This window comes from Lepidochelys olivacea (assembly GCF_965140295.1).
Source record: "Lepidochelys olivacea isolate rLepOli2 genome assembly, chromosome: 9".
NCBI lineage: Eukaryota > Metazoa > Chordata > Testudines > Cheloniidae > Lepidochelys > Lepidochelys olivacea.
Window position 1 is genome coordinate 22,309,606 of NC_140419.1, and position 14,625 is coordinate 22,324,230.

General features: G+C 41.4%; 1 protein-coding gene across 3 annotated transcripts in view; it reads left to right on the forward strand.

The window, feature by feature from the left end:
- IFT80 (intraflagellar transport 80) overlaps positions 1-14,625 on the forward strand; it is a 147,739-nt gene that overhangs the window by 124,562 nt on the left and 8,552 nt on the right. For all 3 annotated transcript variants that reach the window (XM_084639441.1, XM_084639443.1, XM_084639442.1), the window contains 4 exons: positions 1,762-1,933; positions 6,911-7,000; positions 7,099-7,271; positions 10,057-10,180. In XM_084639441.1, the coding sequence (XP_084495567.1) occupies positions 1,762-1,933; positions 6,911-7,000; positions 7,099-7,271; positions 10,057-10,180 (559 nt within the window). The remainder of the gene's footprint in view (positions 1-1,761; positions 1,934-6,910; positions 7,001-7,098; positions 7,272-10,056; positions 10,181-14,625) is intronic.

The window sequence follows — 14,625 nt, forward strand, 5'->3', positions numbered from 1 at the left end:
ATAAATAAATCACTTCTTTAGAAACTTCTATTCAAGCTTCTCAAAATGTTTTATAAACAATGATATATTTAACCTTACAACACCCTATTAATTCTCCCATATGAAGAGAAAAGTAGCACATATCTTCATTTTACAAATGGGAGAATTGAGACACAGTGGCATTAAGTAATTTGCCCAAAGTCATAATGTATCAGTGGCAAAGCCAGAAATAAAACCCAAGTCTCTTTACTCCTGGTGCTATGCTCTTAGCATTATATAATGTTCCTCCCCTTTTAATAAATAATTCAATTAGGTAAAAAGATTAGTTTTTTTGAAATTACTTCCAATATTTTGATCCAAGTTCATTCTAGATAACAACTGAAAATATTGTAACCACCCTCACTGCAGGGTATCACTGCAAATAGTGTGATACACCAGTGCCCTTTAGATGTTTGGTACGATGAGCTCAAAAGCAAGCACAGTAGGTGCTCCAACCACTAGCCTATAAAAACTCTAGCCCTAAGTGGGTTCCTGTCAAACACTCACATATGTTAGGTAACTGTGGTTCCTTTATTTGACAATTATATGAAGGATAAACTGACAGTTTCTAATTCAGCCTAATATACATATATTGAGATAAGAGTCTTGCTGGGAACCCTGCACACTGTTGTCCTGGTTTTAGACTGCGGCTTTGTGACCTCCTGCAGGTATTGCTGGTCCCTTTAAAGAGAGTATGGCTCTGCCCAAGTCTTAGCCTTCCTGTACGATCCCAGGCTGCTTGCTTCCCAGCCTTCTCTCCTTGGTCAGCTACTAGGCTGTTGTCTCTGGCATGCTGCTCTTGCTTTCACTCAACCTCCAGATTTCTTGATTCTAGTCCTTTCTGAGCTCTGATTGTATTTCTTTCCTATGCTGGAGGGATTATGGAATCCTTTACAGGCTGCATTTTGAATTGGGTAACACATTACTGAGTTAGTAGATTCATTACAATATATTCTGCCCAGAACTAAATTAAAAGACAAACTACTTTTTTTCTAGGGTGCAATCACCTAAATACAAAAGCTCAAATTTTAATCAGACTTTTCTTTAAAAACATATTGCCTTTATTGTTTTAAAAAATATAGTAGTGAATTGGTATGTTACAACATTTCTGTATTGTCAATGAAAAATATCAAACTGTTTATATTTTCTCTGGATCGTTCATAGTTACCTAAGTAGAACTTTGGGGTTTCAAGTCATTTTCTGCAGTCTCTGGGGCTAGCTCTACAAAATAATAAAAAACAATCCACTAAGGAGAACAGTTCACTGTTTTTCTCTTCTTACAATAATCCTTGATATACAATCACTCTCACTCTCTCCAAAGTACTTTTCATTTCATAATTAACCTTTAAGACTCAGTACAGCCCAGAGCTTTTTATCCACATTTGTATGTTCAATTTCAACAGTTAAATGTGCAAATCGGGCGTTTTTGCAAATACCCAAATTGTATTTACACTTGCAGTGCTTGCACATGACAGTGTACACGTGTAATTTTGCGTCCAGATATTATATTCTGACGTTTAAAAATCTGAAAAGTTGTTTTAGATTTAAACTCCCATTGTACATATCTATTTAGTTGAATTTACAATGACTATTTAAATGTTTCTTTTCTGTTTGAAAACAAAGTTAAGAAAAATGTATCAATAACTCTTACCTAATTTGAAAATCACTAATAGCTTTAAACTCCAACCATTATTTTCAATGAGGAAAAAAGTTAACGTGCTTTATTTGACTTTCTTTCAATAGCGAATATAGCAAAAATCCCCAGATAGTACGTTTTGTGGGAAATCAAGTAACGATCAGAAGAGCTGATGGCTCACTTATTCATCTTAATATATCACCTTATCCAGCTATTCTTCATGAGTATGTTAGCAGTTCAAAGTGGGAAGATGCAGTCAGATTGTGTCGCTTTGTTAAGGTAATTTTTAATACTCTACAGTATTCTCATAAATTACATTTGTTGCCATTGTTTATATTTTCAAGCAATATGTAGTAATAGTAATTATATATGTAAATATTCTAAACTATTTTCTTTCTTCAAGCTGTTGCTCTACCTTATAGTTTTTTCTTCTTATTTTAAGGCTGATCCAGAAAACACTTACACATGTGATTAATTTTACTGAAGCAAATAGTGCAAATGACTTCATTGGGACTATTCACAAAAGTGGAGCTAATAATGAGCATAAATGTTGTCTGGACTAGACCCTTACATAGCCAATTTTGTAAAAATGTTCTGTTCCGTATATAGTTACCTACAATCTTCGTTAAAAAACATTTCTTCCCTTTCATTTTCTTTTTCCTCACATTCTTTCTGATAATTTAGACAACAGCAGCAGATGAGGTGAGTATAGTAGTATACTTTTTAAAAAAGGAATTTTTCCTCCCCCATTAACACATATAAAGGAATTTTATCTTCTTATATATGGTTATCATGATTTATAAACAAAACTGTATCTTAAAAATGTTTTCTCTATTTTCTATATTATTTGAATTGAGTGGTCAATATACATATTGAGCTAATTTGGGATATATTGTAATGTTTATATTGAGTTGTTTCCCTTATCTGAAGGTGGATAAAAATGTTTTTATTCCAGTATTTGGCAGTTGGGAATTGGCATTTATGATTTCAAATGTAACACTGACAGAAATTACACTGTGTAATTTCAGTGCAACAATTCTTAAGAGACTGACTCTTATTTGCATCTTTTTGTAATTTTTTAAAAATACCGGGAAAGCGCGCACACACATATACCATCTATATTGAGTGGTAATACTGTATGTATAAGGTCCTTTCCATGGAAGTATAGTTATTGCTTCCAAGTCAGAGAGGTTTTTGGTATTTATAACTTTTCATGGTTGTTTACTATCTTCAGGGCTGGATTGCATTCAATGACTTTAGGGTACTGAAAAGATAAATTGGTTAAAAGTTGCAAAGATCTTTCCTTCCTACCTTCTCTGGCTACCATCCCCTTCTCACCTTCCTATTCATTTTCGTCAATCTTTCCTCAGCTGCCCTTACCTACCTACAGATGAGCAAGACAAGGTGGATAAGGTAATATTGTTTATTGGTGAAAGAGACAAGCTTTGGAGCTTACACAGCTTGAAGAAGAACTCTGTGTAAGCTCAAAAACTTTTCTTTCACCAACAGAAGTTGGTCCAATAAAATATATTACCTCACCTACCTTGTGTCTCTAATATCCTGGAACCAACACAGCTACAACAACACTATATACCAGAGATGAGCAAGGTTTTTCTACTAAGAATGGCAGGAATATAGGGTTTTTTTGTTTACATTGTGTTTCGAAACTTGAATTGAGGGAGGATCTGGGGTCTTTTGACAAACAATGTGATCAAAAATACCCCACAGCTCTTCTTTGATTGTTTGCTCATGGCCATTCCAATGTATGTGTGCATGCGCTGTGTGCATCATTGCCAGAAGTTTTTCCCCTAGTTGTATTCAGGGGGTCGACTCTGGTGCCCCTTGGAGTGGCACCCTCATGGTATAGCATATAGGCACCTGCTGACCTGCCACCCCCTCAGTTCCTTCTTACTAGGAATGTAAAATCCTTAACGGTTAACTGGTAAGCATTAGTCTTACCAGTTAACCGACCCTAATGGTTAAACCCCAGCCCCAGGGCCAGCCAGAGCAGCCTCAGCTCCAGGCCGGCTGGCCAGAGCAGCCCCAGCCGCACCGGCCTGCTGACTGCAGTCCTAGGCAGGCTGGCCAGCCGGCCAGAGCAGCCCCAGCCCCTCTCCTTTTAATCGGTTAATTAAACAACATAATTTTAATTGTTTAAATGGTTAACCTTTTAAACGCATATTTACATCCCTACTTCTCATCACCTGTGATGGTTGCTGGAACGCTGTTTGTCTCTTGCTTTACAAGTGATACTCTTTAGTGGTTCTTTATCCTGTAAATAGACTGTAAATCATTAGAATTAGAATAAGTTACCTAGTAGTTAGATAGCTTAGAGTAGTTAGTAAGACCTCGCTCTAAGGGGCTAGCCCACCCGGGACTCTGTGGCATTCCTTGGTCCCAAGGCTTCAAACAGTGTGCGGCGATCCACAAACCAATACTGGTAAGTGACCCACATGACAGCTGTCTAAAGTGCTTGGGCGAGGGCCACATTCAGGAATGGTGCCAGATTTGTAAGAACTTTAAGCCCAGGACAAAAAAGGAGAGAGATAACAGACTCAAATGCCTTCTCATAGAGGCAGCACTTCACCCATCATCGGAGTGGCAGCCCGAATCGGCACTGGGTACGTTGTTGGTCAGGAGTGCCCTGGTTTCCTTAAGAGAGGCACAGCATGGTTCGAGATCCGCGACACCGATGAAGGACACTACCACCTGGCATCGACACACCTTCTGGCTAGCAACCAGTAACCAGCAAAAGTAACCACCAGCCACTGAAAAAGAAACCAAAGAAGTCAGACTGGGGCCCTGTCCACAAAGATATAAGGCCACGGAGAGAGTGAGACTCCTGGCTGGGCCACTCTCAGACATCCATAGCACAATGAGCACCAGTGACTCCAGCCTTGGGATGGGGTCCATTGAGCCCATTGCCCATGGACTCCCTGCCTAGGGAAAGCCACAGAGGGGATACATGACACCAGAGCCATATGAGGCAGCGAGAAGCCTCCATGCCCTTCCAGTGTTGCCATGTCTCCCAAGTCATGGACTCTTAGGGACAGCTCTGGCATCACATGACCTCTCGGCAGGTGCCAGTTCTGGGCAAGCCAGCAATAAGGGCGTGGCACCATCCTTCATCACATTCTCCCTCATGGCAGAACTCAGTTCCTGCCCTGGTGGACATACTACCGCCCTCGGGGCTGTCAAGAGTGGCCCTGCCTTTCAATGAGGCCCTCTTGCAGCCCATAAGAGCTCTGTGGCAAATCCCTGCACCTCTCCAGCTCACAGCGAAGCAGTGGAAAGTAAGTACTTTGTATCCCCCAAGGAGTATGAGTATCTCTACACCCATCCCCCATCAGATCTCTAGTCGTTGTGGCTGCTAATGAACGACAGAGACAGGCAAAAAGAGCCATCACCCAAGTCAAAAGAGGCCAAGAAACTGGATTTATTAGGCAGGAAGGTGTATTCTATAGGGGGCCTCCAACTGAGAATATCAAACCATCCTAGGTCACTGATTTTAATTCCTGGTCAGCCATGATTAAATTTAAGGAACTCCTACCATCAGAGTCCAGAACTGAATTCATGGCCCTTGTAGAGGAGGGTAAGGCAATGGCCAAAGCATCCCTCCAGGTGGTCTTGGGTGCAGCGGCTGCAGCTGCCCAAGCCATGGCCACAGCAGTAGTCATGAGGCGGAGCTCTTGGCTTCAGTCCTCTGGACTACCTCACAAAGTCTAACAAACTATCCAGGACCTACTATTGGAGGGGAATTCTCTTTTCTTAGGTCAAGGTTTATGTTTGTTTTTTAAGTAAATAAAGGAAAGGTGTAGGAAGGATGGTAGGTCCTGATCATGCAAAGTCTTAGAATAACTTCACACGCTTTACTGAACTTAGTGAGACTATTTAGGTTTGTAAAGTTACATGCAGAAGTATTTGTACAAAAGGGCTGAGTGTTAAGTTTGGACAATATCTAATGTGTGTGCATGCTGCGTTTTAATCAGGTTGCACTCTCAGAACGCTTCTAAGGGCCTGTCCACGCTATTATAAAAGGCGTATTTTAAAAGGTATTCGAGAACATGTTGTGATTAACATGTTAAAAACTCAACTTCCTCCTAGGCTTTACCTGGACCAGCTAACGTATTAAAAATTATATTTGCCATGTCTAAACTAGTGTGTTAAAAATGTATTAATGAACACATGTGAGCTAACATGTTTTAAATATATATCTTTTTATATTACCAGTGTGATTAGACTCTAAGAGTGAAATGAAAGGAGAGATAAGAGGAAAGATCAAAATGAGTCAGAATGTTAGGATTTTCTTCAACTTTTTTCCTGATTATATTTCTGTTGACTCTTTAATAAAACTACAATCATGAAATTGAAATAAAGGAATTATTACAAATAGTTTTTTTAAAAATTAGCAGCCTTTTCTGAAAATCCACTAAAATACCATAGGAACAAATAGAAAAGAGAACTTTTTAAAACTATTTTCTTTTCATTGATTTGTTCATCTATTTGTTTTGCTATCACGTAGTTTTTTATTTCTCCTTCATTTACATATCGCAGTGTTTCCCAAACTTGGGACGCCGCTTATGCAGGGAAAGCCCCTGGCGGGCCCGGCTGGTTTGTTTACCTGCCACGTCCTCAAGTTCGGCCGATCGCGGCTCCCACTGGCCGCGGTTCACTGCTCCAGGCCAATGGGGGCTGCAGGAAGTGGTGCGGGCTGAGGGACGTGCTGGCCACCACTTCCCACAGCCCCCAATGGCCAGACACAGCGAACCACAGCCAGTGGGAGCCGCGATCAGCCGAACCTGCAGATGCGGTAGGTAAACAAACCAGCCCGGCCCGCCAGGGGCTTTCCCTGAACAAGCAGCGTCCCAAGTTGGGAAACACTGACATACGTGATCAGAGTAGCCAGTATTGATACATTTATATATTCACCATTATTGAGAAATAACAGTACAGTGATTAGGCATATCTCTAAACTGTAGCTCAAAGTCACTGTTAGCAGATCATAGTACAGGAATTTTCATACTGCATAGTTATTGAGAAGTAACCATACAGTGATTATGATATTAAGATACACACACATGCACATACAACTAGACTGTAGGGATCTGCACAACTGAGATAAATTGTACAGTTGTGTATCAGTACATCATTTTCAGTAGCTGAACAGCATCCCTGCACTCTGGCTGAGAAAAAGTGCATTTTCATATAATATAAAATTAAAGATGTTTTAGTATTTTTATTTTGTCTTATTTTTAGGATCAAACAATGTGGGCATGCTTAGCTGCTATGGCAGTTGCTAATAAGGATATGACAACAGCAGAAATAGCCTATGCATCAATCGGTGATGTAAGTAGATGAGATTTAACTATTTTTTAACAAATGATTGCAATGCTAATTTTATTAGAGTATTTGTCTAGTTAAACCATCACACTTTGTTTTAACAGATTGACAAAGTTCAGTACATCAATTCTATCAAAGAACTTCCATCAAAAGAATCAAGAATGGCTCATATACTGCTGTTCAGTGGAAATATACAAGATGCTGAAATGCTGCTTCTTCAAGCTGGCCTTATTTATCAAGCTATTCAAGTCAACATTAGCCTTTATAATTGGGATAGGTAATATTTCTCTCAACATACTATAGCTGCTACCATTAATAATCTTACTAAGATTAAGTTTTAAATTTTTAGAGAATTAGACACTTAATTGACTAATCTATTAACCATAGTTGCTTGGACCCTGAGAAACATTGAATTAAATCATATATCATGATGATATACAAAAGAAATAAAATCACTGAAATGTTAGGATACATATGTATCAGTGCTATATTTACAGTGTTATGTCAGCGTTTCCAGGCACTGCCCTATGATATTGGTTTCCATACACCCAGAGACACTTTTCATGACTTTAGACACACAGAGTTACGTGCACTCAGCAAATTAAAACTGTTTTGACATATCTTCGTGCTTAAAGTAGTTACACAACCATACTGACTGACATCATTATATCACTGGGAGAAAATGAGTTGTGAATTTTTGTTTTTAAATAAAGAATTCAACTTTCTGTCACATGTATGCGCAGCAGTGTAAATCTCATCCCAGCATTGTTTGGGGTCTCTGTGTCCCAAGAGATCCTGCAGGAGCTGCTGCTGCCACCAGGAGAGAAGATTCTGGTTCTACAGGATGCTTCACCTCCCTCTCTAATGGATGGATGGGGGTGAGCAGAGAATCTGCAAGGGTGGGGAAAGTTCCCAAGTCCCCATCTTACTGCAGAAAGTTCTTGTTACTAGCAGTGAAGAAGGGTAATGGCAGGTGGCTTCTTTTAAATCTGCTTGCCTGCCTCCCTTACTGATTAGAGAGACAAGGTGGGTGAAGTGATATCTTTTATTGGACCAATTTCTGTTGGTAAGAGACAAGCTTTCGAGCCACACAGCGCTCTTCTTCAGGTCTGGAAAAGGTACTTCCAGCATCACAGCAAAGTGCAAGGTGGAACAGATGGTTTAGCATACGTAGTTACATATTGTAAGGGAACATTCAAGGTAGAGCCACCTTGCAAATTGCGGTGACACTGGGTATACCTTTCCCATACCTGAAGCAGAGCTGTGTGGCTCGAAAACTTGTCTCTCTCACCAAGAGAAAGTGGTTGAATAAAAGATATTGTCTTTATAATATGGGTACAGCTACACTCCCCTACTGATTGTCTGCCACCTCCCACATCCTCAACTTTCCCAATTCTGAAAGTTCTTCTCCCACTGTCTGAGTGTTCCAAAGTAAGCAAAAGGATGGTGCTCAAAAAATGTCTCTCTTCCCACAACAGGATTTGGGGAATAGGTTAGGAAGAACTCCCCCACTAGCATGGAAGCCATCTTCCCCAACCATGACAAAAATATGTTTAGGCCCCTTTACTATTAATTGGGTAGAAGCCCTCAATCTGCCCTCACCATGGCTGATCGTGGGTTCAAAATTAGAGGTCCCTTTAAAAATGTGGCACTTCATGTCCCTGTAGAGAGAAAATTGGACCTCTCTGTATGCCGACTTTTCCACTATAACAAATTTAGAAAAAATGCTTACTCAGCTCCAAGTTCAGATTCTCATGCCACATCTGTTCAGCATCCAAATAATCATTTGAAAGTTAGAGATAAATAGTGTGGTTATGCTCAAATAAAGTAGAAGTAGTACTTCCTCAATGTAATGGAGAAAATTTGCCTTCCTTACAGCTTTAGATTTAGGTAGCATCATAAAGTACTAATAGTCTAAATATTGCTTCAAACATGTATTATTGGTTATGGCTGCTTAAAGTAATAAATATAGTTGGTTGCATCTGTCTATTAAAATAATATGTAAACACAGCATTAGGATAATTCCTGTAATTCTCTTTCTGATTCATCATTTAACACTGTTATTTTTAACAGGGATAAAGTTCAGATACTATCAACTGCTTAATTTGATTCCTAATACATAGCCCTGTTTGATGTCAACTTTAATTTCAGTTTAGTATTGTGCATTCTGAGTACTTAAATGAAGATAAACTAAGAAACTAGTAAACCACCTTTCAATCTGAATTATGTTTTCTTTCGGAAATGTACTTTTTGGGGAAAACTCAAACAATTAAAGTATGTTGCCCAATGGGCTTCATTAATGCTAAGAATTACGTGTAAATTAATTTAGAAACTTTATTTTTTCTGGCAAGCACATATCGATCTGTGTTTTGCTGATGTTGCCAAGAATGTCTCACCTGGAAAACAATGAATAAAACATTCTAAGATTTTTAAATTGAATTTTATATCATTCCAAAGAAAACAAATATAAACATAGACATATCATAATAATGCAATATTTTTAGGGTGTTCTAAAAGTGGTCATTTGCATGTGCTATATGTGTTCAAGTAGATGCTCTCCAAGAGCCCAGAGATTGACGGATAATTTAGTTGGTGTTGGTCCTGCTTTGAGCAGGGGATTGGACTAGATGACCTCCTGAGGTCTCTTCCAACCCTAATATTCTATGATTCTATGATTTTTTTTAATTCATAGCTATAATAATTTCACTAAAAGTTAATTTTTTTACCCTTTCTTACTGACAGTAATACAGACAAAAGTAAAAGAGAGTGTGTTTTTTCAATTACTTAAAAAAATGCTATTGTCACATTTCTATAATGTGATTAGGTTGTCAACAGAAAAATGTTAATTTATATATCATAACATACATCACAAAGTGGATAGGGTATGAGGAAAAATTGGTTACTCTCACCCTGCTATGATTAACACTAATGAAAAATTGCTTGGCAACTTGCATCAGGAAGATCAAAATCATTGTACAGATCTCTTTTTGTAAAACCTAAGTAATTATAATTGTGTTAGTATTTTTTTTCAGCATGATAAGCTCATTTTTCTTTTATTCCAGAGCACTGGAACTAGCAGTGAAGCACAAAACACATGTTGACACAGTTTTGGGTTATCGACAAAAGTTCCTGGAGGACTTTGGTAAAAAAGAAACCAATAAGCGATTTTTGCAGTATGCAGAAGGTGTAAGTATTCTGTGGAAACTCAGTCCTACATTTTCGGGTGGTCAGCCTGCATTTTGTGGTCAGAATTTGTACAAAAAAAACTGCTCCCACATTTTTGCTTCAATTCAGCTGTGGATGTAAATCTTGGTTGTTACACACCTGTTTATCTGACTGCAAGTACAAATTAATAGCTTGATGTGGAACTAGTAACATTTGTGAATTCAATGTATTTGGGGGCATAAAATAAGTCTGCATAAATTTTGCATCCTGAAAACATGCAGGGGCTTTTATTTTGGGCTACAAATTTTGTACATAAACAGGGAGTTGGGTTGAAAATGTCCCTTTTAATGTCCTCAGTAACACATTGTATGAATATTAATAGTAACAGTCAGTAAGGTTATTCAGAAGAAAATTCAGAGCCAATCATGAGCTATTATACTGTATATTATACATACACATATAATATATTTCATAGGCATACAGTTTCATAGAATACTAATCATTCTAATTTTAGTTCAGAACAAAAATATCAACTGATTTGATTAATTGTGTAGTATTTGATAGTTTTTTAAGGCCAGGAAGAGGAAACATTATGATCAAAAACTTGCTGGAAGTGTAAAGTGGGTAACCAAGTCACAAATCCACACAATTTGGGCTAAATCAATTTTTGCCTTTATTTATAAATTTTCAGACAGAATTATTGTCATCAATAGTGTATGAACATATATTTATGCTGACAATAAACAGATAAGTTGGAACACGTAGGGGCCCAAATTATTGAGTTGCAGGGTACCAGGAAGCCTTCTCTAATTCATGATGCTCATGTCAGCCTCTGATCCCTGGTTTGGTCTTTCAGGTCTCAGTCCTTAAGTTTCTGGTCCAATATTTCTTTGATTTGGATCTTGTTCACTTTGATTCCTGTACATTTCCATGTTACAGATTTATTAGCTTTTCTCCAATCAGCATTAAGCATTGTCAAACATAATCTGTACAATATGCACATGCAGCTTCAGTTCTTCAAGTGCTTGCACATGTCCATTCCCGTATAGGTGTGTGCGTGCCCCGAGCATCATTGCTGGAAATTTTTCCCCTAGCAGTGTCCGTTGGGTTGGCTCTAGCACTCTAGGATGCCACACGCACATGGCGCCAGTATAAAGGACGCTACCAACACTGTTCCCCTTCAGTTCCTTCTTATTGCCCAGGACAGTTGGTTGGAATCCTTCATTGCTTAGGCAATTCTTTCCTAGTGTTCTTTCATACCAGTTGGTGTAAATAGTTGTAATAGTTAGTACTTAGAGTAATTTTTAGTAGTTTTAGGTTTTAGATAGCTCAGATGCCTCCACACTTAACTTGTGGGGTTGTCTGCCTTCCCAGTGCCAGGGTATGCCTTGGTCGCCGGGTTTCAAGCCCTGTGCTGCCTGCAGTAAGCCTATGTCTCTGAGCGGCTTCCACTCGAGCTGTCTCAAGTGCCTGGGGGAAGCATATAGGTAAGACCATTGCCAAATCTGCAGAGACTTCAGGCCCTGGACCAAGAGGCCTGACTGAAGGTCCTCCCAATGGAGGCAGCCTTAAGACCAGCTTCAGAGCCATGCTCGGACGCAGCACCAAACACCTCAACTTTGGCGTGGAGCGCTCCTCTATCTATCCGGGACTCTCGGCACTGATCACCCTCCCCGGTGCTTAAGAAGAAGCACCGAAAGGACACCAGGTCTCTGTTGCTGAAATCTAAGGGAGACAGGGGGAGAGTGAGATCCGTGCCAAATCACTCGTCTACCCCAGCACCACAACATCAGGTGCCAGCAACTCCAGTGCCACAACAATCTCCTTGGACACCTACAAAGGAACAAGCTCAGAGTAGACAACGCACCATCCAGTTTGTGGTGCTGTCAACTCCCGAGGCAATCGCAGTGGTCAGGGACCTTCTCAGCGGTCAGGGACCTTCTCAGCCTACAGTGGGTCAAGAATCGGCACCACCAGTGCCACCGAGAGGCAGGAAGCAACCCCTGAACCTCACCTGGTGCTGTGACCACTTTCTACAGAGAAGCCCCCGTTATCAGCCACAAGATTGCCTCGTCTACCATCTCTGGCACCGAGCGGCATGGCTCCTCCCTGGTCTCTGCACCACATCTTGGAGTCTTCGTTGGACTTGGAGGTTGGGTCATATTTCCCTCTTCTACATAACCAACATCATGGCTGCCCAGGTGTCCATTCCATACTACGTCACTGTCTTCCGCGGTACCACCAGGCACATGACCACAGGGTCCATGGGATATGCTGATGTTACAGTGACCCTTTTGGAACCTTTGGGGGTTTCCCCTTCCTCATGGCACCCCCTCAAGACACTCATACTCCATTGTTTCAGAGGTGAGAGCGCCCCTGGCACTGCGCAGGGAGACTCCGGATCCAGATTTTGATACTGAGCACAGTACCAACCTCAGGGGGAAGCCCATTGGGCCCTGGTGGACGCCAAGGAACCTACGGAGGCCCTGCAGCCTGTCCTATCCTCTCCATATGAGGCACTAGTGACACCAGGGTTCTCCCCTCTACAGGACAACCACAATGCTTTCCAGGACTTGTTAAAGTGGGTAGCCTCAATTTGGGTGTCCAAGCAGAAATGGTCAAGGGGATTGTGCATGGCCTCCTGGACATGGCCTCCAGTGGGACCTTCTAGAGTGTCCATAACTCTGCATGATGCCATCATGACCGATCAAGGCACTGTGGCAGACCCCGTCTCTCTCCCTCCGACCACAAAGCGCACAGAGCACAAGTATTCTGTACCAGCCAAAGGGTACGAATTCCTTTTTTCTCACCCTCCCCCAGGATCCCTGGTTTTTGCAGCCACCAATGAGAGTGACCACCAGGGACAGACAGCTCTTATGCTAAGGCAAAGTAACCAAAAAGCTGGACCTATTCGGACAGAAGTCACATTCCACAGGCGGCCTTCAATTTCGCATAGCAAACCAGCAAGCCTTGCTGCATCACTATGATTTTAATACATGGGAGTCCATGACGAAATTCAAGGACCTTCTCCCACAGGACTACGTACAGGAGTTTCCATCCCTTGTCAAGGAAGGGGAAACTGTGGCACATGCCTCCCTGCAGGCAGCTCTGGATGCCGCTGATTCTGCAGCCAAATCAGTGGCCACTGTGGTGACAATGTGGAGGAGTTCGTGGTTGCAGTCCTCGGGGCTACCTAACGAGGTGCAACAAATGATTCAGGACCTCCTGTTCGAGGGAACATTGTTTTTTTTGGGAGCAAACGAACAGCAGGCTGCACAGCCTCAAGGACTCAAAAGCAACTTTGAAATCTCTGGGACTGTACATGCCAGCAGGGTCAAGAAAGCGGTATAGGCTACAACAGTATAGGCTACTTCTATCAGCCTCGTAGGCAGAACCAACATAGGAGGAAAAATAGGGGGGTTAAATGCAGACGTCCTCCCCTGTCCTCATCAGCAGGTTCCATTCAATCCAGACCCAGACACTCGGGATCATCAAAACGCTCGTTTTGACAAGATGCTCGAGGTCGGCACTGTATTCCCCCTGCATCAGATCCAGCTACCCCCTTATTTTCCAGCTGCCTTTCCCACGTCTTGGATTCCTGGATTCAGATCATGTCGTACTGTGTCCTCAACACAATAGAACTGGGTTGCACCATCCAATTTCTATCTACCCCTCCTTCCCACCTCCCACTTCCTGTCCCTCTTAAGGGACCCTTCTCATGAGCATCTGTGTGAACAAGGAGTCCAATCCCTCTTTCAGGTGGGAGCCAGCTCACAGGACTGGGAAGGGGTTTTACTCCTGTTACTGCCTAATCCCAAAAGCCAAGAGTGGCTTAGACCCATTTTAGACCTGTGCCGTCTCAACTGATACACCAAGAATTTAAATTTCCACATGGTCTCCTTGGCCTCCATCATCCCCTTGCTGGATCCAGGTGACTGGTATGCTGCCCTTAATCTAAAGGACACTTACTTCCACATCTCAATCTTCCACAGCCACAAATGCTTCCTAAGGTTTGAAGGGAACCAAGCCCATACCAGTTCATGGTGCTCCCGTTCGGCCTGAGCTGTCCTGTGAGACTTCACCAAATGCATGGCGGTGGTAGCAGCTTTTCTCAGAAAAAAGGGAGTCCATGTCTTTCAGTATCTAGATGACTGGTTAATCAAGGGCTACTCCTGAGCTCAGGTCAAAGCTGACATCCATCTCAATCAGTCGACATGCAACACATTGGGCCTTTTTCTGAATGCTTAGAAGTCCACTTTTATCCCAGTCCAAAGGATAGAGTTCATTGGTGCGGTTCTCGATTCCATGCAAGCAAGAGCTCTATTCCCAGACTACCGGTTCAGCTCAATTACAGCCCTTCTAAGGTCCTTACAAGCTCATCCAATTACAAATGTGTGATAGTATCTGAGCCTCCTGGGCCACATGGCATCATGCACATATGTAGTGCAACATGCAAGCTATGTCTC